Source organism: Macrobrachium rosenbergii, chromosome 35 (assembly GCF_040412425.1).
Source record: "Macrobrachium rosenbergii isolate ZJJX-2024 chromosome 35, ASM4041242v1, whole genome shotgun sequence".
In the NCBI taxonomy this organism is placed as follows: Eukaryota; Metazoa; Arthropoda; class Malacostraca; order Decapoda; family Palaemonidae; genus Macrobrachium; species Macrobrachium rosenbergii.
Window position 1 is genome coordinate 5,391,942 of NC_089775.1, and position 24,853 is coordinate 5,416,794.

The 24,853-nt window shown below is 38.9% G+C and overlaps 1 protein-coding gene across 1 annotated transcript in view; it reads right to left on the reverse strand.

Annotated features, from left to right (window-relative positions):
- The window catches only part of LOC136856259 (uncharacterized), an 89,788-nt gene that overhangs the window by 49,876 nt on the left and 15,059 nt on the right, over window positions 1–24,853 (reverse strand). Inside the window, exons 2-21 of the mRNA XM_067133952.1 lie at window positions 21,166–21,269; window positions 19,206–19,307; window positions 18,293–18,416; window positions 16,826–16,941; window positions 15,434–15,650; window positions 14,501–14,601; window positions 13,723–13,915; window positions 13,204–13,301; window positions 12,047–12,236; window positions 11,220–11,342; window positions 10,151–10,321; window positions 9,574–9,671; window positions 8,511–8,703; window positions 7,648–7,742; window positions 7,034–7,226; window positions 6,830–6,924; window positions 5,378–5,576; window positions 3,840–3,946; window positions 2,582–2,831; window positions 1,708–1,847 (exon numbers count right to left, since the gene is read on the reverse strand). Of these exons, the coding sequence (XP_066990053.1) occupies window positions 1,708–1,847; window positions 2,582–2,831; window positions 3,840–3,946; window positions 5,378–5,576; window positions 6,830–6,924; window positions 7,034–7,226; window positions 7,648–7,742; window positions 8,511–8,703; window positions 9,574–9,671; window positions 10,151–10,321; window positions 11,220–11,342; window positions 12,047–12,236; window positions 13,204–13,301; window positions 13,723–13,915; window positions 14,501–14,601; window positions 15,434–15,650; window positions 16,826–16,941; window positions 18,293–18,416; window positions 19,206–19,307; window positions 21,166–21,269 (2,909 nt within the window). The remainder of the gene's footprint in view (window positions 1–1,707; window positions 1,848–2,581; window positions 2,832–3,839; window positions 3,947–5,377; window positions 5,577–6,829; window positions 6,925–7,033; window positions 7,227–7,647; window positions 7,743–8,510; window positions 8,704–9,573; window positions 9,672–10,150; window positions 10,322–11,219; window positions 11,343–12,046; window positions 12,237–13,203; window positions 13,302–13,722; window positions 13,916–14,500; window positions 14,602–15,433; window positions 15,651–16,825; window positions 16,942–18,292; window positions 18,417–19,205; window positions 19,308–21,165; window positions 21,270–24,853) is intronic.

Below are 24,853 nucleotides of genomic sequence, written 5' to 3' on the forward strand. Positions count from 1 at the left end.
GTTTTAGTCTTTACCATGTAGTCTCTCTGAAAATTGGAAAAAATAGTGTGCAGATGATTCTATTCTTGTCAAAGTTATTCTCATCCAGACAACCAATAACAAAGTCATTAGTGATGACACTTCACTGAATATGGTCTTTTTTGTCAAGAGTAAAATAATTGCTGTTCAGAGACCCTTGGTTTTAGTCTTTACCATGTTGTTGCTCTGGAAATTGGAAAAAACAGTGTGCAGATGATTCTACTCTTGTGAAAGTTATTTACAACCAAATAACTAAAACCAGAGTCACGATGGTGATGTTTCAAAGAATTTGATCTACTTTGTCTACAGAACAAACTGCTATTGTTCTGAGACCTTTGGATTGTGTCATCAAAATGTTGTTGCTCTGGAAATTGGGCAGGAATGGAATGGACTTTAAAATTTAGGCCAAAGGCCAAGCGCTGGGACCTACGAGGTCACTCAGCACTGAAAGGGATTGAGAGTAAAAATGTTTTAAACCTCGCAGTTGCTCTATGAAACAATTGTTAGAAGAGGGTGGAAAGTAAGATGGAAAAAAGTGAATATGAATGGAGGTACAGCAAAAGGAATGAAAGGGGTTGCAGTTATGGGTCAAAAAGATGCTGCTGAGAACCTTAAGTAATGCCCACAGTGCACCGTGAGAGGGTATACTGACGGCACTGCGCCCCTACGGAGTGGAAATTGGATAAAACAAAATGCAGATGATTCTACTCTTGTTGCAGTTCTCCACTTTTACAACCGTGAAATGCTGATAACCTAAATACAACTCTGGTACAGGCATAGATTGTTTAGCCAGTGGTGTATGGGGCTAATTTCCAACAAAGCTGATCTTGTACCCTACTCCCACGCCATAAATTTGTATGCACAGGAATAGAGTAATATTTTGTATCAACATCACATTAATAAAGTGAAAATTAGACCCATTTACATTTTCTGTATTTACCAATGATAGTCTATGAACAATAAACACCCTTTTTAGACATGCCGTCGTCCAGCCCAGAGATAGCTTCTCACACAACTGGCCCCTATACAAGAATGCAAAATGATAGTACTTTGTTCCAGGCTCCAAGAAGTGGGGACTAGCCATCTCGATCCTCTCTTGTATTACAATTATTTTCACAGTATGGGTTTATAGATCACCATAAGATCAAGACTTTACTAGAAAGCATCGTGCAATGAACTCTTCCCCTGTAAATGGATGATTGTATTTGCATAAATTAACCTCTTGGTTGATTTTTTTATGCATTCTTCACTAGTTAATGACTTCCTGGACTTGTCCCATATGAATGCTTGTTAATTTTTAGTGATAATTGTAATAATATATGAGCTAAAGTTGAATACGTCATCTCCGAGACTACAATAAACGTGTGAAAATTCTATTTAACTCAAATACTTGATGGAATTAAACAAAGACGAAACCTAACTAAAATAAACATGAAACAGACGATTGCAAAAGTACACTGAAGGAAGCTTAGATTACCAAATTGCAAAGAAGAAGAAATAGAGAAAGTTCCAGACACCATCCACGGGAGGAAGAAGAAGAGGAGGTGAATGAAGACCCCATTCCACTCCAGTACGAAACACGAACAAGTATGAAACGGACCACGGACGACTGTGGAGAAAGTGTGGAATCCATCACAGATATGAGATAGGAAATAAGACGTTTAAACTCCAGGACTCTCTCTCTCTTACCTCAATGGGCTCTGGAATACCGGCATTGTGCCAAGAGACGACGACCTCTGGCGACCCTCTGGTGGAGCAATTTAACACCAGGTCCTGGTCGCTGTCAACCTGGACTTCCTCCGGGATTTTCTCCACGAATTCCGGTGGTTCTGTGTTGGGGAAACGGGGTTGTGTTGGGGATTGTGTCGGAGAAACGGGGTTGTGTTGAGGATTGTGTTGGGGAAACGGGGTTGTGTTGGGGATTGTGTCGGAGAAACGGGGTTGTGTTGAGGATTGTGTTGGGGAAACGGGGTTGTGTTGGGGATTGTGTCGGAGAAACAGGGTTGTGTTGGGGATTGTGTTGGAGAAACGGGGTTGCGTTGGGGATTGTGTTGGGGAAACGGGGTCGTGTTGGGGAAACGGAGTTGTGTTGTGGAAACGGGGTGTGTTGGGGGAACAGGGTTGTGTTGGGGATTGTTTTGGGTGGGGTTGTGTTGGGGAAACGGGGTTGTGTTGGAGATTGTGTTGGGAAACGGGGTTGTGTTGGGGAAACAGGGTTGTGTTGGGGAAACGTGTTGTGTTGTGGAAAGGGGGTGTGTTGGGGAAACAGGGTTGTGTTGGGGAAACGGGGTGTGTTGGGGAAACAGGGTTGTGTTGGGATTGTTTTGGGGAAACGTGGTTGTGTTGGGGATTGCATTGGGGAAACGGGGTTGTGTTGGGGAAACGGGGTGTGTTGGGTATTGTGTTGGGGATGGGGATGGGGGAAGAAAGTGATGGGGGGATGGCAGGGGAAGGAGATGAAAGAGGCATTAAGGCAGGAAGGTTATGATAAATATAATAACAAACATGACGTCATAAAAGTACCATGAACAATAACAAGACAGAGGCGTCTAACTAAACATACCCTCAATTTCCAAGTAGAGGGTATCGTCACCCAGTATGTGGCCACTAGGTAGCATGACCTGGCATGACCAGATGCCAGACAGGTCAGAGCTGAGAGTGTAGAACCCGAGGGTGAAGGTCGTGCTAAACGAACCCGCTATCCTGGGTTCGTTCTCACTGATGGCAATGTTGACTAGATGATCTGAGGTCGCCATCTTAGTGCGGTTCTGGATGGACACTTGGGGGTTGTCGAAATGTGAGAATAGGACCGTCTGATGGGGAGATGATGAGAAATTATCTTGTTAAATTAGTAACATTACATCAGACAATTACACTGATTAAATTCTGTGTATTTAATATCATTTTAAATTAATTTCTGTTCCTAAAATGACTGGACAAAGCTACCTGGTGACTCCTAGGTTTCATGCAACTGAAAACTCGATGTTTACCACAAACATTCATTCAACTTTGTACAACATCATTTAAAAATGGAACCAAATTACTTCAATATGTTTTTCGTTTCCAGAAAAATAACCAGAGTTATTAGTGACATGCATTAGGTTACAATTGGCATACATATTTATTAATAAATTTTTAAAAACTAAGTCGTATTATCTTTGAAAACTGTCGCAAAAACCCTACAACTTGGAGAGTTTCAAAGCATTCTAGACTACATATAATTCCATTTACGTGACTGTAATTCATCGTGATATTTCTATATAAACTTGGGACTCAATACCTAAATTTCAATTGTGATGGTGGGGAAGTGATAAATTAAAAGAGTAATTATTACAGTGGAATCTTTGCTTGAATTCCTTACTTCTACAAGTGAGAAGAAGCGTTTCGAGTTCAGTCTAGTTTACAGACAATTCGAGGATGAAAATTATTGTAGTATGATAACACGGCAAACTATTTTGATATCTTACAAATATTGGGATGGTATCTTTATTCTTAAATAGTTGGTTGCATCCTAAAATACATGAATATAAAAAGAAACATACGCTCGCCATGACTTTAATTTAAATATTAAACATCTGTTGAAATTCAATTGAAGCTCCCCAAAGGCATTCCATTTGAAGGTCGATTCCTTTACTCGAAATGAACAGTATTGTGACCCCAAAGACAAATAAAGAATGAAACTACTCCAGTGAGAATGACCCAAGATGACACACGGAGATACGAATCAGTGTGGACACCTCTTTCGAAAGGTAATAAAATAAAAGAGAAGAAGAAGAAAAAAAGAAGAAGAAGAAGAAGGCCACTCAATTGAATCAGCTCACCACTGAGTCTGGATCGACGCCATCCACTCGACAGTTGATGGGGATCGGAGAATCCCTCCAATTCGGTCGATCTTTCACTGTAAGTTCGAGGTCCACCTCCACAAGGTCTGGAACACGATGCACTGATTAACCGAATGACTGGATATCACACTCTGGCGTCACAAACGCCAGGGTGATGCAATATGTCGTGCAGTTGGAACTTCTTCAGAAGTTCAAGCGAAGATGCGATGCATTACTACCCTAATACTATTCTTCTTGAATTTTAATACATTTTTATCTATTTATTAATTATTTTTTTTCGTTTTTAATAAGTGTTATCTCTTTTTCTGTATTTCCCTTTACTTCCTCTTACTTCTTCCTAATGAACACCTTAATATTCTTTGGAAGCTTCAATTTTAAGTCAGTGGCCCCTTTGGTGGGCTTGTTCCATATGAATAGGGTCCATCTCCTGAATAATAATAATAATAATAATATGTATTTTATCACTATCACAAACCTGTAAACAAAAAAATGGAGAACAACAGGCTTTCAGCTTTTTGGCAAATCTTTCAGGGATGAGGTTGCAAGCCCTGCGACCCTTTTTCTTCTTCTTGCCTCCAGAGGTATTACAAGATAAGGATCACTTTCCTGTTTATCCTTAATTGCTAAATTAAGAAAGGAATCCTGTCTAGAAAACATCCTCAACACCTGCTACTTCATATAGTTACACAGCCGGATCACCAACATCATGTTAAACTGCTTACACATTGCGCCACTCACCTCTACCCTATAAATTATCTATCGTTTAGCGAACGCTGAAGCCCTTTCATTCTAGTACTTCTTTGGCTTCGTCTTGTCATCATACTCTCCCTCTCCTTCTCAAACACTCCAGCCCATATTGCCCGATTTTATGAGTTAACATTTCTTGCCTCTAGCTTTCAAAGTCCATAGCTTCCATAATGGACACTTGGCTCAACCATCTCTCCATATACCCAAATCTCTCCATACTTTACATCCTAGACCTTTTAGATCTGTGACTCACTATTTATTCTGACTCACCTCTGCTTTCATCCTACCATCATCCTTTACATTTCTCCCATATAGGATGAATAAAGTATTTAAATTCATCTACCATTCTTACTGTCATCCTTACTCCATCCCCAGTCAGTGCTACAAAATCTGCTAACATCAGCCACTCCAGAGTCGATATGTTATCCCCTTTCTCCCTGCATCTTTGCAACATGTATCCTTTCTCTGAATATTTAGACAGTTCCATCAGTGATAGCATTAACCAGCCTCACAAACATAAAGACCCCTTGTCTCACACCAACTTTACACCAAACTAGCATTTATTTGTTCATTTTATGATGCGTATTTATTTTGAGCATATTTCCACATACTTCCCAACTTTTGGCTGTTTTCTATGCCATTTGACAAATCTGGTTGTCCAGTTCTCTAGAAGAATGACAATCAACACCTAGCAGGCCTGATCTAACTGCCTTGGTACCCTTACTTTCAAAAAAGCACAGAAACTTGAATATCCATCAAAGCAGACTCACCCCAAACCGTCACTTCGACGCTCCGGTATGTCTGAGGGGTCGTGTAGCACTCGTAGGTCCCAGAGTCGTTCTCTGTCACACCAGAAACAACAAGAGTGTGGACGACCACGTTGTCACCAGCTTCCAGAGACTGAGTGTGGACATCGTACCTCCAGTCCTTGTTGCTGTCGACGACGACGTTGTTGTGGATGAAGGTGACCTGAGGAGAGGTTGGAATTGGTGCATCTCGCGATGTAAACAAGCTGTTTAACTGAACTTCAAAGATGATAGCTTATTTCACCATTCGTGCTACATGCAAGGGGTTCAGTTGAACGCCCAGAGCTAGAAAATGAATTGAGGTTCGGGGTTAGAACCTTTCACGGTGGGGAAAATGGTTTTGAGCTTCATTTTAATAATGGTAATTAGCTAAATTAAAATGCTGTCAATGCAATATGGACTCCCCCGAACTTCTCCTTTTCTGCAAACGAATAATATGAAATTAAACATTGTTAATTCTCAAATGTTAAATGTCAACACAGTTTTAACATCTTACATACAGTGATTGCTATGTAATCAATGCCCACAAAATTGCAAAGGCTTGGGAATGGTGGCTATATGCATAAAGATACAAATTCAATAAAAGTTTGAAATCCTTCGGTACCAAGATTCTAGGATAATCGCTTCCCTTAAAATGTTATTGTCTTGCTTAATAATAATAATAATAATAATAATAATAATAATAATAATAATAATAATAATAATAATAATAATAATAATAATAATAATAACACAGGAATATTTAGTTGTCAGTTGTGCTGGGGACATAGTACACAAAAGGAAATGAATACACGTTGACTTTGGTAACAGTAGTATGAATGATGCGAAAATAGTTTCCCCCAGTGAGTAATTATATTGCAATAAACTGGGTGTACATTAGATTAACAACAGTGAAAACATCACCCAAAATAGTCTCATAAACATTCGGACTCAGTGTTATGTCTTCAAGACATGGTTCAGACTGATTATGGAGAATACCTAACATGCAGTGTCCCCAAAGACACTGGAAACAATCTTGGCTGGTGCAGAGAAAATAATTCTAAGCAAATGTCTGAGCAGACTGACTTTCTCAGAAACAGTGAGAGTGTTACTAAAAATGTCACATCAACCAGGATGTTTTTATCGTTGTTTCAGATTAAGGTGACCTAGGGTGATCTTGTGCCAGCACGGACTCTTGCTCAAACAAGCATCCCTTAAGATATTAGAGTTTAAGACATTTATGACACAATCCTGGATGGATAATGAGATTAATATTTAAGAATACAAGTTGGCTGCACACGGGACAGATGTCATATACCAAAAAACTAGTCAAGATATATCCCTAGGGAACAGAATCATTCTCGACACAAATGGGGTCTACACTGCAACGCCCCTTCAGGGGTTCGAAGACACAATTACTAATGGATCTAGTCTCACCTCTCCGTCCCACTCTTTCACTGTGCAGGTGATGTTGAAATCTCGTCCTATGATGGCTGAGGACGCCTCTACGCTCAGGACTTCATCTTTGGCAGCTGTGAAATAAAAGATTTTGACGGTGAATAGGTTTAACCCCCGACGAATGACTCCTCAGTATCCCAGTATTCAAACACTGACAAACAAGACCTGACTCACTATACAAACCTTCCACAACGAGGCTCAACGAACTTCTTCCTAATTCGTCAGCCACACATTCATAGACACCCTGGTCAGCTGCCCTAGCTGAGGTCACCTTCAGAATGTGGGTCATCTCTTCCAGGGAGGAGACTGTGGACTGGACGGTATATCTTGAGCCTTCGTGCTCTGGGAGCTGGACCCCATCTTTATGAAAGCTGACCTGTTGAAGAAGAAGAAGAAGAAGAAGAAGAAGAAGAAGAAGAAGAAGAAGAAGAAGAAGAAACAATTTATAATTACTTAAGCAAATTCTGATGACTCCTCATTCGTATTTAAGTATTAGGGCTTCAGTATAATTGCAATATCTACAGTTGAGATATTCATAATAACTGAAATCAATAGCAAGGATAAATATAAGAATCTGACTGTGTGAGGATAATAATATTAATTAACAGACAATAAATAAATAAATACTTTTTTGAGCAAAGACATTACAAAACCAGTCGTGACACTTCTTTGCAAAACTAATAACAAAATAATTTCTATAATTTTCAGTGACTGTGGGAACAGGTAACTCCCTGATCCAATCAGGTAGACACATGTCGTTTAATTAATGCTGAAAATGAATGAATTACAGGTGATACCTTATTGGGTCCGTTGAGCACGATGCAGGTGATAAAGAAGTCCCTTCCTGTGATTGCTGGAGAGGCAAAAATGTCCAGGACTTCTGCAGGACGGTCTGAAATGGAGAGGTCCTCAGTGAATATTGATGTGTCGTGTGAAGTCCCATCTCCTGTGGTCGTGCTACAGAATTTTCCTTGTGAAAGAAGCTACAGAATAATCTTGTTGATAATAAAAGGAATGCAGAAAAGCCAAAACATACCTTTGGTAAAACAGATTTGTACAACCAGACTTTGAAATATCAGTGGCCAAAAGGTACAAAAGGTCCTTATCTGAAAAACTATAGAATTTCCTTGCCAGAAGTTATATAATGCCCACGTCAGAGACTTTATAATTTCCTTGCCATAAATTTATAAAATATTCTTACCACAGAAGCTGTAGAATTCTTTGCTAGAAAAGTTTCTGAATGCACTTGTCAGGAAAGTTAGAATATTTTTGCCAGTAAAGCAAAACCCTAAGAATAGTTGGCACCCATAAAGTAGTCTGCCCAGAGTTGGCACCCACAAATGTACAGTCAGCCCAAAGTTGGCACCCCCAACATCAGTACAGTCAGCCCATTATTGGTACCCCAACATCAGTACAGTCAGCCCATTGTTGGCACTCCAACATGTACAGTCAGCCCAGAGTTGGCACCTCAAAAAGTACAGTCAACCCAGAGTTGGCACCCAAAAAAACACATTCAACCCACAGCTGGTCCCCCTAATAGTCAGCCCAGAGTTGGCACCCCAATAAGTACAGTCAACCACCACCGTTGGCACCCCCTAGAGCCATTGCCAAGTCCCTTAAACCGCTTCATTCTAAAACAAAATATGCACATTACACTTACCATGTACCTCTACAACGGTAGACGAAGAGGCATAAGCCCCGGCATTGCAACTGTAGGGGCCAGCGTCCTCCAAAGTGGCGTCCTTAATGGTGAGATAGACCTGAGTCATGCCCTCCTCCGTTGGGTAGGAGTCCACTTGGTACCGGCTGTTGTCCAGGGAGTTCACGGATGCCTTGTGGAACTTGAAGTCAACCTGCAGAAGTAGATTTACTCGAAGTGTTACGAAGGGAAGTGTAAGTTGCTGAAGTAAAAGAAGTGGACCTGATACCAGCTTGAGGATATAAATCTACTGAAGTGTGGTGAACAGAAATGTAATTGTATTTATTATGTGTAATTTACTGAACAGAAAACAAGTTATTGGTAAGAAACAGACTGAAGCTTGGCTTCATGAAGCTCTTTTCGTTGAAGCCAGAAGCACAGAGTGATACTGAGTTGATGCTTCATGCTCTGAAGTGTAGCATGCACCTAAAACTTTTAATGAAATAATAATAAAAATACACAGAGCTAATTTAATGCAAAGGCTATAAGGAGATGAATTTAATGCTGTTCAATCGAGTTGAGGGAAACGATTGTGTGTGTGTGTGTGTGTGTGTGTGTGTGTGTGTGTGTGTGTGTTGACTGAAGAAAAGATGAAATGAAGTGTTAAGCATCAAAGAAAGACACAGTGAAGTAAAAATTAATCCAAAAACGATTTCATAAGTCACTGGAAATACATCAATTTCATAAAGTCTGTGAAACTCCAAGAAGACCCCTTAAAAACTGATTAATAAATTAATAAATATATCATAATTATCATCATCATCTCTGTTAAATTCCTCCACTCATGTTTTTCCTGTTCTTTGTCTTCCACGAATCTCCACTCACCCAGCCTCCCTTCCTACAATTCACATACAAGTAGGTCTTGGTGTTCCAACTATTCTGGTGCTCACAGAAGTTCAGCAGACACTATCATGCACTATATCTCCCAAGGGTTGTGCGAAGGACATGTCCAAACCATCTCCACCTCCCTTCATCATTACAAAATGAAATTGATAAACAGTATATATATATAAATGAAACTTACCTCTCCATCCCAGTTAATCACTGTACACTGGACTGTGAAGTTGTCCCCTACGATAACAATCGGAGGGGCTATGATGTCAAACACTTCGGGTCCAGCGCCTGTAAGATTCGTGGAAAACAGAAACTTCAAACCAAATCAGTGAATAGGGTCCTTTGGTAGGTTCTCTCTGTCTCTCTCTCTCTCTTTGCCAAAAGGGAGAAAGCTTTAATATACACAGCATAATTTCAGGATAATTCTCATCAAAGCAGCTTTCTACTTCTTGTAATTCCTCTAAGGCAAAAAGTAGAGTCCAAAGACTTATCAGTGATGTAGATATCTTTTAAGTCAGTAGAAATTTAAAAAAATATACTGGACAGGATTTTTCACCAATCATTGTTCATTTTATACGACGTTAAAATTTTCATACTGAAATCAATAATAAACTATATATATATATATATATATATATATATATATATATATATATATATATATATATATATATATATATATATATATATATATATATATATATATTATTACAATTCAGTGACAGAAAGTTAAAACATACAAAGAGAAAACTAAAACCTCGACTTACGTATGACGTTGACAATCACATCAGCCAGGAAGGAACCGGCCTCGCTCTGAGCGGCGCACCTGTAATTACCGGAGTCGCCCATCGACGCTGCAGGTATCCTCAGTTCGCCGTTGGCACCGACTTCGACCCCGCCTGCGTTGTCCACCGGCACCCACTTTTCGGTGGCGGTTCCTTGTTGGGGTCAACACGAAGCTAAAATTAGAGTTCTGTTGTTTCCACTTTTGAAAGGACAGTTTAAATTGCCTTTTACTAGCCCAGGCTCGAAGAAGGGACAACGAAGGGCTAGGGATTACATAGAATTACCTCGTGACCTTTATCAGAGTCAGGGGAACAGAGGCATGAAAAAATTCCACAGCTTGGCAGTAGAGAGAGAGAAATGGGTCACGGAACTATACCGTTCAGTGGTTACCAATTCCCAGAAGGTGGAAGTGGGAAGAGGTGACATGACAGATGATCAATGCCGCCTGTAAATGGGAATTCTTCCCTCGAGCTCACAATAGCAGTGACTGAAATAATACCTGTAGAAAGAGAGAAACACAAACGCCACCTAGAGGATGGGAAGAATAGGGTCGAGATATGACGTCGTGGAGGGAGGCTAAAGATGAAATGCCCTTCTTTTGCCCAAACAGGGACGAATGAGTCCATAACAAAGATTTAATCAATGGGACAAAGGAATGAATGAGACATTGACATTAAGAAGAAAGGAGGAACAGGAGGATGCTGAGGTGGATTTTAGGAATCTTGCTGTGCGTGCGAGTTGAGACTGAGATGGTCTGGACATGAGGTAAGGGTGAGTGAGGAGGAGGGAATGAAGAGGGCTTGGGTGGGACCTGTCAGGGGTAGAAGGTCAAGAGGGAGGCAAAGGATTAGATGGCATGATAAAGGGAAGGAGGACCTGAAGAAGAAAGTCTTAGCGGAAGAGGATGCTTTCGACAGAAATAGTTTGAGAAGACGCATCAGAGCAACCAACCCCTTAGCATAGGGATAGCAGTGGAGATGAATAAAAAGACAAAGGAATGAATTTACTATGTCAACAAACTTCTACTCTTCTTCTTCTTCATAAACTTACCTATCCTCTTCTCCCAAGTGATGATGGGTGGGGGGGATCCAACTGCTTTACAAGATACCTGTATGGTATCACCTTCTCTGACTCGGACCTCAGAAGGCAGAGGTTCCCCGAGGGATGGGGGCACTGGAAAGTAAATGGAGAATATGTAAATATGTGATTTTATGAGGTTCTGTTCCACGTGTCACCTGAATCCTTTCTTTAGTTGCTAGCATTTGTTAAAACTGCAGGACTTCTGTGCATTCACCCATATTCATGCTTCACTGGGCTAGACTGTACAGTTCTGGACATTGTATAGAAGTGTTTTGTGCACTTCCATGAGAAACTCTGACCCAGGAGTCAAAAACAATCTGAAAGACCAGTGTCATCTTTACTCAGAATGCACAACAAAGTCTAAAACTTAATTATCCCTCCTCGTAACCCAAAGTATGAGTGTATACAGAATATTTTTCCGGGTGAAATTGAGTATTTAGAGACCATGGTTCAGGCACTGATTAGCTTTGAGCTAATCTACTGTAGCTTAGAGGTGTAATTCAATCCTCTATCAGTATAACTGTTTTAATCTTTATTTTTTTCTAGTTTTACTTGGTTTAAGTCTATTAATCAGTATGATAGACTACCTATTTACCGATTTTTCATATTGGTCTCACTATTTCATTTTGATACGACATTAATCTCGAAAATTCCACAAAGCTTAAGGCTTTACTGCAGTCATAAAGTTCACTGTATACAAAACTACTCCCCACAGCCTTCTCCATCCAGATACACATCAAAGTCACCCCACAGCCCTCACCAGCCAGATGAACAGCAAAGTCACTCCATCCACGTACCGAACATGTTGACCGATATGGAGGCCGTCCCGTACGGGGTTATACACTCGTAAGTCCCGGAGTTGTCTTCGTTTGCTTTTGGGACCGACAGCTCGTGAACAGTGACGTTGTACTCGGTTTGGTACTCCTTGACCTGGAAGAAGTTTGGGTCGAGCTCGGCCCCCTCGTACTGCCACCGGAAGTTGCCAGGCTGGAAGGAAATGAGGTCCATGACTACTGTAAGTAGCACCTTAACTTAACAGGCTGGAAGGAAAAGGGCCATTACTATGTAGCACTTTAACTTAACAAGCTGGAAGGAAAGAAGGGTCATTATTTTCCAGATATCTTACAGTTAACAGCAATTCCACGTTGGTTCCTATCCTAAATTTACTGTACTTGGCACTTAACATTCAATTTAAGAGATATATGAAAAAAGTATATCACATCCAAAATGATAAAAGATGAAGAAATAATCATAATATGGTCGTTGATAAGTACAGAAGTCCACTAAGCTGATGTCTGTTCAGTTGAGGTGTACTTATCATTACTGTTGCTATGATGATGATGATAATGGTGAAACTGTCAATGCATACATGCAATTTCTAGTTGCATACATAATACACAGTGATTCCAAACCTAGCCTCAACAGCTGGAAACCTGGATTCAATCCCATGAAAAAGAAACCACTAATGACCACTTCCAGATAAATCAGTTTTGCCCGTGTTGACCTAAGCAGTGAAGCTTTAACCTGGTTCTTAGATGATTTTGGTTGGTGGCAGCCAAGGCACAAAAGTCCATGGGACCATGAACATCCTAAAAATGCTTGCTGAGGCCAAAGGGTGAACAATAATCCTTGGAGCCAAGACCTCTAAAGGGTCAAAGGCAGGTAGTTGGTTATAAATTATATGTTTGTGAATTTGTGAATGTGTGTGTGTTAGTGCGTGTGTGTGTGTGCATTTTGATTCATGGCCAAGTCAAAAGGAGCTGGGAAACTCAGCGGGGCCATGAACATCTTAAAAATGTTTGCTGAGTCAAAAAGGTAAACAATGATCCTTGGAGCCATGACCTCTAAAGGGTTAAGGGTAGTGGTTGGTTACAGATAGATGTTGTGTGTGTGTGTGTGTGTGTGTGTGGTAAAGCCAAAAGGAGCTAGACAGAGGCTATAACCTTCTATTTACCTGAGAATGCCTCAGATACTGCATACTGCACCGAAGTACCAGCGTCTCGTCCTCGAAGAAGTCTCCTCCTGTGACTCCGAGGAGCCTCGGAGTGCGTCCTTGGGAATAAACTCGAGTTAATCCTTCAGGCTTAAATCATGGAATTCTCTCTCTCTCTCTCTCTAGCTAGCTATCAATCTATCATGCACAAAAAATATACAGTTTGTAAAGATATATATATAAATTGAACAGTTAATATTTTTCACTTTAGGTGAAAGGGTTATAGATCCTAAACAAACCATAGACACAATGAATCGTAAACAACTTTATTTCAAGATCCAAAAAATCCAGGCAAATTTGGCCAAATTAATTAAACATCTACTATTTTCTCGAACCAACTATGAAACCTGCCCGAAAAGTATCTGATGATATAAACATTAATTGATGCTCTATATTTAAAACCCAAAGTAACAAGAAAGAACATCTTTTTAAAATGAGAATGAATAAGCTCTTGTAGAGCCTTGTGCCTCAGAAACCAACCTTCGATGTTGATAAGGATGTTCCTGGAAGCGCCTGGAATGTAGCAAACGTAATGTCCATTGTCTCTGAACGTCATCGACTCGATGTAGACAGTAGATCCGAATCTATTGGCGTCCTCAGCCGACGCGTAGATCTCCCTTCCAGGAGTGTGTGGGCCAAAGGCCAGCTTCGATCCGTCTTTCAACCAAAGGATCTGGAAGGAAAAACATTAAGAAGAAGATGATGAAGAAGTAGTCTGAATAGAATGGACGGCTTGGTAACTGACCGGAGGTTGCAGCCAGCCAGTCTGAGGCGCTCTATAGTGTAGCATCAGAATTGTGTGTATTTATTCTTGTGCAGAGGTCATAGTGAGGTCAAAGTGTGAGCCTTATATTCCACTTTGGGGGGGTATGGGAAAAGCTTGCCTGAAGAATAACTATTTTTAGAGTCATGTTAGACTAAATAACTCAAATTATACTCATTGGTGCAAGCTAAATGAATATCAATAGATTTCTTATTGTGTTTTGAAATGATTCCCATAACACATTTCACTATTTGGAAACTAGAAATCACATTTAACTATTCTACATAATTATTAAAATATGATCCATTAATTCATTATTCAATTCTTCGAGTTATACAAAATGAACGTCATCGTCCTCATTTTCTCTCCAGAAATATTATCTTCAGCAACCGAACAGTTCCTCGTCTTTACATGACTATTTATCGACCAGCCTCCCTCACAGCAACGCCAGATTAACCGCGCGACAAATCAATCAAATAAAACATTGACACTCACCTCCGAATCGGTGCCTGAGACCACGCAAGTGATGGCCAAGGGTTGGCCGTATTCCACGATGTCCTTGTCCGGATCCGTGGTCAGAGATTCCACGCGAGGCACTGAGAGAAAGAAGAAGAAGAATAGTGTTTGTTTTTCTTTTTTAAGTCTACAGAGTCTTTAAAAATGGCTGAGGCTAGAGAGAGACAGAGACAGAGTAGAAAAATGGTGAATATTTTCACTGTTTGTTTCAGATGTTTCAAATTTTTCTAACACCCTGTAAGCATTATGTAACTACGTGCATGATTCTGTAAACTCCACCAGAATTATTATTATTATTATTATTATTATTATTATTATTATTATTATTATTATTATTATTATTAGACGAGCCAAAGATACCCATATTTAAAATTAGACAAACGAAGTGAAGGAACAATAAATAAAACTAAGTAAATAGAAAGGAATTAACAAACATTTAAGAAGTAAAATAAAGCACAACAAAGAATGCTTATCAATGTGGCAGGAGTGTCGAATTCAGGACAAATTGTTTCTTTAAGAAGATCACCATATTGACACAATTATAGACACTATTCTCCTTATCAAAAAGATAGTGATTTATTCATTAATGAATTTCAAGTCGCAGTGTTGTCTAATTAAACATACGCCAAGAATATGAAAATGAAATAATAACTATTCACAGACAGCATTTACAATTAAGTAAAAAGTACTTACCACTTAATGCAAACGCTTTTACAAAACGTTTTGGTTTAAAGAAACAAAGTCTCACCAAAGTTTCATTCAAAATGAGTGTGTTAATCCTACAGTTACCATATCTTCAGCCTAAAGGTTTTGAATTAAACACATAAAAGTTACTTTCAAACAAATCTGTAGATTTAAACAGGTTAAACCGCTCTTCTAACTTTTTAGAAGCAAATAACTTTTCTAACTAACCCAGGACTTTCACAGGCATGTCCGTCTGGTCGGGAGGGTCGCTGTCAATTCGACAGGAGAAGACGGAATCTCTCCTGACAGACGTCACTGTCAGAGTGGCGACGAGTTTTTCCTCTTGGATTTGTCTGTCGCCGACAGGGTCTGAGGTCCTCTCGACATTCTGCGTGTAGAACCGATCGGATGTGTCGATTTCCTCGCCATTTTTGTACCATGTTACCTGTGGAAGTGCGTCAGAACTGAGAATAATAGAAGTCTTGAAGTGTCCCCGACTCAAAAAACCACCTAAAGACACTATAAATAACTTTAAAGACAATACAAATGACTTTAAAGACAATAGAAATTACTTTAAAGACAATATAAATGACTTTAAAGACAATAGAAATGACTTTAAAGACAGTGTAAATAATGTTTGGAAGGAGCATTTACTTTAAAGATCACCTAAAAGGAGTCTCGAAGTGCCTTTAAGCCTAAGAAACACCTAAATGAAGTCTCGAAGTGCCTTTAAGCCTAAGAATCACCTAAATGAAGTCTCGAAGTGCCTTTAACTCTAAGAATCATCTAAATGAAGTCTGGAAGTGCCTTTAAGCCTAAGAATTACCTAAATAAAGTCTTGAAGAGCCTTCGACTCTAAAAACAACAAAAATGATATCTTGAAAGGGCCCTCTACACTGAACACCACCTGAATGAAGTCTTGAAGTAACTGGGGCTATAAAGGTCAAATGAAAGAAGTCTTGAAGTGGCCTGGGCCCTAAACAACGCCTAAATGAAGTCAGAAAGATCCCTCGATTCTAAAGACAACATAAATGACGTCTGGAAGGACCCTTCTACCCAAAAGATCACCTAAAATGAAATCTTGAAGTAACTGGGGCTATAAAGGTCAACTTAAATGATGTTTTGAAGAGGCCTCTACTCTGGAGATCACTTGAGTGACATCTTGAAGTGGCCTGAGGTGGTCACTTAAATGCTATATAGTGATTTAAATAGCTGGTGGTGAGTCGACCATAGTGGGTTGTGATTGGTGGTGAAAAGGGCAAAGAATTGGTAACTTTATCCTAAAAACCATCTGAGAATCACCATACCCCAAGAGTAAGCAATTAACCACAACTATTTTCAGTCCAGGATAATTCATTATAACTCCTTATTAACTTTGACTTACATTGAGCCCAAACACTAAAATTTCATCAATTTTATTATGATCAGACTGACATTTTCTTTTCTATAGCATTCACATAAAGCGTAACTCTACGCCCAGTTTTCAAGAGTGAATAAGCTATGACCATTTCTCTTCATCCATGCGTCAGCGGAATGGACAGTCTACTGGCCCAGTCCAGCCCAGTCGTAACTAGATGAAAGCCGTTGGGATATTCTATGCAAAAGTCACCAAGAACTTACCTTGACAGGCCAGGGAGGAGTAATGATGCAGAAGAAAGTGGCAGAGTTGCCAAACTTCACCTCTGACGGTCCCTCTGAATACCTGATGACCTGCTTCTCTGGCGCTGTTCCTGGTTCTGTGGACGTTAATTGGGACCTATGACTATGAGTAGATTTTGGAGGGGGAATCAGTAATATCTACACACACCAGTGAGAATTCACACTCACAAGCTGATAGTGACGGTTTGGGAATACAGAGACCACTCTACTTACGAACATTCAACTTACGAACATTCAACTTACGAACATTCAGAGATACAAACAAATGAGATCACATGTTAAAATTGTGTTCAGAGCACTCCCCTTTGCCACCCGTAAGTTCAGATTTTGTTTAGTGCACCTATTCTGTAACATAAAGCACTGTACGTACAGTGTATTGTGCTTTAGGATGAAAAAATGTACAGTACTGTATTGACTTTATATCACACTGTACTTAAATAGGTATGAAGGGTACAGTAACCAACTGACAAATAATTCAACATATATACGGGCGTCCAGAACATAAAGCATTTGTAAGCAGGGTGGTGTCTGTATAGATATAGGTACTGATAACACCACAAATGCAAGATTATAGATAACAGCAACTGTGTGTGTATAAAACTAGGTACTGATAACAATGTAGGTGTGAGATTACATATCAACGGGGGTGTAAGTGTGCGGGAAAATGTTGAACGATTGGTGAATACATCAGAAATTATTGACAAGGAGGTAAATGAAGGACAGACATCAGAGAAGTGCAGCTCTACAAGTGTGGAAAAGGGACTAGGTAGGAATATCATTAGGCACTGAAAGGGGTCTAAGTGGTCTCTTCTTGATCTGGTTCCTTCCTGTGGAGAGCACGGTCTATGAAAGCATATGTACAAAGAGCACTGCACCCTAAATTTTTCAGTATTTTATTCCTCATTATTATTCTCATTGACGACATAATTGACCATCATATTATGTCCTCTATATAAATTAAAACTTAAATTAAAACTGAAAACTTTGTTTTGATGACTCTCTAACTGTCCTATGTATGCTTCTGAACTTTCGGAATACGCTCATCCCAATATCAGAAGAGTCAATTAACTGAGTTCTAGGGACCACTACCCCTTCTTACATTGTACCAATACTCCATTCCCCATTGTCAACAAAGGTATTGCCTTAGAAGCAATAAAAATATACCCCCAATGGACTGACTCCTACGAATCTATATGTACAAGCTAATTAAGCATTTGACCCAGCTCAATCTCCCAGTACATTATTATGTAAGAAAGCAATATAGAAGAATCATTACAATCACTGTGTAATTACTCTCAATCATTCCCATTCTTTTGAAACATCATCAAAAGATCACTGACTTGCTGAGAAAACCACAGCAGAGTGATAAGGTCACGTTGAGAAAACTACACTGACAGACCGAAACAGTGCCTACTAATTTTGACTCACCTAAGACCGTGATCAAGACCTGAGGGTCTGGCTTCTGCCCTTGTCTCCAGCACATGAAGAGGCCCGATTCGTAAGGGCGTACGTCCGAAAACGTGAGTTCAAGGGCCACAGTGTCTCCTTCTGGCTGTAATAAAAGTTCAGCTGAGGGACTTGGTTCAAGTTCTGTTCTCAAAGGAAGGGTTATGATCAATGACTAAAACTAGCAGTTGATATCAGGAAGAGTTACTCTGTCATGACTAAAGCTAGTTAGTTAACATCAGGAGTTACTTTATCAGATATTAATTGCAATGCTAAATGTGGTTTCTGCTGAAAGACTAAAATTAAGGGGCATGCCAATAATGATCAGGTCTGTAAGACGTATTTTTAGTAACTCTTTGGGAAAAATACTAGTTAAATGAGACCTAGTTATTTAGAAGTACTTCCTTACAGCCATGAAACAAGTACTGGCTCCAGAGAATAAGGGAACAAGGACTAATTCCTCAGAGCTAGTTATTTAGGGATAGTTCTTTGGAACAGGGAGAAAACGACTAGTTCCTCGCATCTAGTCATTTAGGGATTATTATTTCGAGCCTGTATATATAGATAGCTATTGATATAGATAGCTATTGATATTTATAGAAAATCATATGACCCCTTGATAATACTTAGGTTGGAGAAACAAATCCGCAGTTATGTATTTATGAATAAATCTCTACAGAGAGCTTTCGGAAATCTGTTCGATTCCTCCTTTCAATGCATGAAAAGGGGGAATCGAACAGATTCCCGAAAGCTCTCTGTAGAGATTTACTTTTAAATACATTTGTACCCATACATAACTGTGGATTTGTTTCTCCATTTCAAGACTCATGCTACTATGAGTATTTTTCAATTAGTGCTTAGATTACTTAAACTGTACATAGTTTTAGACACCTACCTTGGATTCCAGTGATATCCTTGGCTCCCCAACGACTAATCGTCGCCCGGAACTGAGGACTTGCGGACGCTGTGTCCCAGCTCGAATATAAACCCACCGATACTGGAATAATAATAATAAATAATAATAATAATAATAATAATAAAGAGATATAACACATTTTATCCATGTGAAGTATCTAATGTCATCAGTCTTGTCTCCTTCAATGCCTACAGTCCAAGGGCCCTTGGAAGATTTCCAGCACTCCCAAAAGTCCAGAACAGGGGCCATTTCTAAACTGTGCTTCCAACCTAAGAGGCAGAACCCTTGGAGGGTTCGTTGGCTAAATTCACTCAAGGATAACCAGTTCCTTGTAGCAGTTCCTAGTTAACCAAAGCCAATGACTCCTGCTATTGCCTATTGGTTTTTGACCAAGGTCATCCAGAGGTCTGTACAATGGAAGCCAAAGAGAGAGGAGAGGTCTCAGTGCCCAAATCCTATCTGTCATCCCTCTGCCAGTGACTTCTGGTGGTCCTCATGAGAAAGACCACAATTTTCGACTGTGGATCTAGCCTTGACCTAAATAGATGTCAATTTAACAAGGCATCTGGTGCTTGTACCCTAATCTGGGGCCCCTAATTTGGTGCTATCTACCAACTGGGCCAAATGGTAGCACCTGGGCTGGACTTAATTACTCACTTAGGGTCAGGTAAACAACTTCAGTTGAATAAGCAACAAGAATTATTAGTAGATAGCAATAATTGCTTCACAAAACTGTAAGTAGTTCCGAGACGACAATAGAAATAATAAAGCATATTGAAAGCCGAAGGAATTATCATAACCATTTAAAAGTGATGATAATTTAATAATGATGATAATAATTCAATAATGATAATAATCTAATAATAATGATAACCTAATGATCATAATAATAATTTAATCACGATATTAATCATTTAAAGCAAACGTAACAAATAAATACATACGCGATATTGATAATGACAATTATCGGTAATAATTAAAAGAAAAAAGTTACAAAGAGCATTTGGGTGAATGGTATCAATTGTTTACAAGTTTAATTAACTTCCTTCATCATTCTTTATTACGTTAATAAAGTTATTACCGTCCCATTAAGCTCACTATTCGAAAGTAATGATTATTACTCACATGTTAGACGCGGCATTGCATTTTCTTTTAGTTCACCTTGAAATCCGTTTTCTTTGATTAATAATCATTTGAAAATTAATGTGAAATTCCCGTAGACATTTTCACACCACCCGTACTTTTTTTTTCTTTATTTACCCTAAACAAATCTTATATCGAATCGTATCAACAAAAACAACATTGAAAAGGTTAAATAAAAGGATAATGAATAACGGGGAATAGCAAACGATGATAGAAAAGGGAAATAAATGAAAGAAATCGAAGAACAAAATGGAGCAGACCAACTTGCCAGTTCTCATGACCTCACAAGGTCAACATGACTGGCAGAATGTTGTTAAGCCTACGTGGGATAGAACAAAACCAGTAATCCGATAGAATGAAGCCTGGAAGAGGAAAGAGGAAAATGAAATAAAATGCAGTGAGGGGAAGGAAGAGGAGCAGAACCATTTACTGTTTTATTTAATTAAAAATCAGATATGGAAGACGGGCAGAAGTGACAAGAACGCGAGGCGTGAAAATGTATGTGCAAACTCCGTAGAGTTAAGTGACTAAAGTTGCGCCTTCCATCAAGAATGACTTCCTAGGAATGAGGTTTTAACGCCGGGAAACAAAGGCGATTTATCAAATAAATGGGAGCAGAGACCAGCGGAGATTAGGGGCTTGTCTTTACCACTCTTCAGTGAAAGATTTCACGAGTTTCTCATAAATAATGGAGGGAATGTCCATAGCTATTATAATATCTCCAAGTATGCATACGTATTTGTGTACGCATCAGTGTATTTATTCGTATTCATAACGGCACACTGGAATACCCTACCGCCTTTAACTTTGATGACTGGGCATAACACGTCAGCGTGAAGCTGCCGCCCTCCACCACCTCCTGTCTTCTAATATCATCGCTATTTCTGTTGCAGTCGCAAACTGAAAGTAAACAAAAAGAAAAGATAAAAGATTAATCAGGGTAACATTAATCATCCCTAATAACTACTTCTTAAAGCAGTACTAGAGCATATACGCCTAAAATAAAAGCCTGCGGGTGTTTACGTCCTAAGTGAAGACACAGGCCCCGCCCACTGCTTGTCTCAGTTGCCAGCTGTTTCCAACCTGCTATTTGACCAGTCGAGATATTGGGGACAGTCACCTGTACTTGTGAATAAGCTATATGTGAGCTTTCCAAATTAGAATTTGATTGATTCATTAAAACAAACTGATGGTATCACATCACCAGTGTGACTGAAATATCTATTTACAACTGGACAATTAAAATTCAGAAACCTTTCTCAAGTTAAATTTCCATGCCATTGTTTTCCCCCAATCAAATTGTCTTCAAAGAAGGAATTAGACATAATAATGGTGGATTCAGGCAAATTAAAGATGTCTCAACTTTATTAGAAGTAATAAAATTATATATTCATTCTGTCAAACCTTAATTTAAAAAAAAAACAATTAAATATCTATTATCTTAATAATTGTATTTTTAAGGAGTATCATAGGGCAGGTTAGGATATCTGTTTATGTATCTAGAAGAAAATTCTCTCTGAAGAAATTCTTGAAAGCAAAAACTTACTGAGGAACGATGCCATTCTTTCACAGAAAATAACAGAACCAGAATTGCAAATGAAACAAATTATTATTGTCATTCTCTGTAACGTCCAAAATTTATATATAAAAAAAAAAATCATTCAGATGCAAGAAATCTCCATTTCCACACTTTTTCAGGTAAACCATTTAGCAGATGAGATTAAAAATAAACAAACTTCTCTCTGAAGCCAGAGATTTTTATAAGCATAAATCCAAACTGAGTTTAAGTCTCTGCATTTATTAGACGCTTCTTGCAGAACTCAGTGGGGCAGGTCACTGACTTCGGAACTGGGGCATTATGTTGAAAGCACATATAACCTCTTTCCATGCATCCTTGTGCATGCTCTCTCTCTCTCTCTCTCTCTCTCTCTCTCTCTCTCTCTCTCTCTCTCTCTCTCTCTCTCTCTCTCTCTGCAAGAATATTTCTGTATACAACTAATTATATAAACACAAATAAATATATAAATATATATGTAGGCTATATGAATATATCTGTGTGTGTGTAGAGAGAGAGAGAGAGAGAGAGAGAGAGAGAGAGAGAGAGAGAGAGAGAGAGAGAGAGAGAGAGTGACTTCTTTGACTCAATGGTTATAATCTCTTATCATAAAGCGAGATAACAGGGTTCAATCCCACAGTGACAAAAATGAAAATGACTTTGATCTGTTTAATAATTTCATTGTGCTTCTGTTGACCTCAATGGTAAATTATGCACATGGTGGACAGTCGACTGAAGTGATTTGAAACCACAGGTAACCGTTGAATATAACACAAAGACACATATTTACAAGTAAGGAATGAACAACATACCACAGTTTAATAGACGTAGGACCAGTTCATTACTCCAAATCCTCGAGAGAGAATACTGAACATAATTCTCAAAACTGGTCATATGAAAATCTCATCAACTAAATGTGGACTGTATTTGAGGCTCATGTTAACCTCCTTAAGACCTAAGACTGACTGCTGCAAGCATCTGACACTTGTGTCTGCAAGCGCTTCTGAAAATAGTCTGCGATGAACCTTGATTATAAATGCTTGATGATTTAGTATACCAGAAAAGGGTAAGATTTTGACTGAACAGGTAACCAAGGTGACAGAAGGTTTGATATTACTAATATTATTATTATTATTATTATTATTATTATTATTATTATTATTATTATTATTATTATTATTATTATTATTATTATTCAGAAGATGAACCCTATTCATATGGAACATGCCCACCAAAGGGCCCTGACTGATACAAGCTTCCAAAAAATTAGTTATTAGGGCAGAAGATGATACCACTTATTGAAAAGAAAAGAATAAATTAATATATAGATAAATGATTAAAATTCAGAATACAAGAAGAAAAGTATTAGGCAGTAATGAACTCGCCTGAACTTCTGAAGTACCAATGACCCGACATCCTCTGTAGGAAGGCTGTTCCAGGTTTAGACAGGGGTGGGAATATTCGAACCAATTCTCTGTTATGAAACAGTTATGTGAGTTACATGCAGCTAAAGAAAGCTTATAACAGAGGCAATACAAACACATATTGGAAGGTATTGAAGAAATATGATAATGATATGGATGATGAGTTTCTCAGAGTGATAAAGAAACTTTCATGATGGAAATGAACTTTGTGTTGTGGTTTGCTGTTGATGAATGGCCTATTTGGTGTAAAAACTCAGGTTGAGACAACAGTTTTGTCTTTTGCTGTTATGGGATAAGAAAATGGGGTTTAAGTGGTGTGTGGGCTGGCTGATGAACACAGATGATTCAGTTTAGACTGAGGATGGAGAACAAAAGCAGAATAGACTGATGAAAGAGATTCTGTGAAAGAGGAGACAGTCGAGATTAAATATGAGTAAGAATAGGCAAGGTAAGGAAGGAAGCGAGCTGAGTGCAAAGGATTGGAAGGTATGGAGGCATTCTTGAGCCAACTCTCCATTATGGAAGTGAAGTGTAGATGCTTAATTCGAACAGAAAAAACAAGGTAGAACTGTAGAGATTGAAGATGAACCATTTTTGTAGTATTTGTGGCATAAGAAAAATAGGAAGAGTTAGAAATATAGAGACATGGACATTTGGTTAAAAAAAGGTTATTTTAGGTGAAAGTACAGATCAGTGTTATGAGATGGTGTGGTCATGTTGAAAGAATGGAAGATGATAGCTTGGTAAAAGGAGTATATATATACAAATCTGGAGTGTTAGGAGAAAGAAGGCACTGGGAATTGGAGAGATTTTGTCAGAGAGGTTTTAGAAAGGATGGGCCTTAACATTCAGGAAGAGAGGAAATGAATGCAAGATATATGTGAATAATGCAGTCCTATAAAGGCGTTTCAATGTGCTGTTGATGAGCATTCTGGTTAGGAGAATGAAACAGCTGATGATGAGGACATTTTCTACACAGGTATGGGTTTAGAAGTATTTACTGAATGTGCGTTTAAAATTGGCTTATTTCTTCCCAAAAATCCCAGATAATAAATCCCATATTTCTTCTATTCTTCCAAATTCAATCTGCCATCATCACTGGTCTTAGTGTGACCCATAGCCAGTATCTTAAGTTCCCTAACACCTTATGCATGATGGGGGCTGACTAGAGAAGACTTTACATCCCGTTTTAAGCAATGATTTTTGGGAGGGGATTTCTAACCCCTAAGGTCCATGCCTGCACCCCCATCCCAACCCCACCTCACCAGATGGTCACGTGGAATCACACAAATCCCCGTAAAGCTTCTGGGAGTTTTTGAATAATAACTATTGGTGATTATGACCTGATCTAATAATAAAAATGGTGGTTGATGATGGAGATTCATCACTGAGTTTTTCTCCTTTAACATCTAGACCAGGAATCCGTAATCTTTTTTTCTCTCTCTCTCTCTCTCTCTCTCTCTCTCTCTCTCTCTCTCTCTCTCTCTCTCTCTCTTCTCATTGCC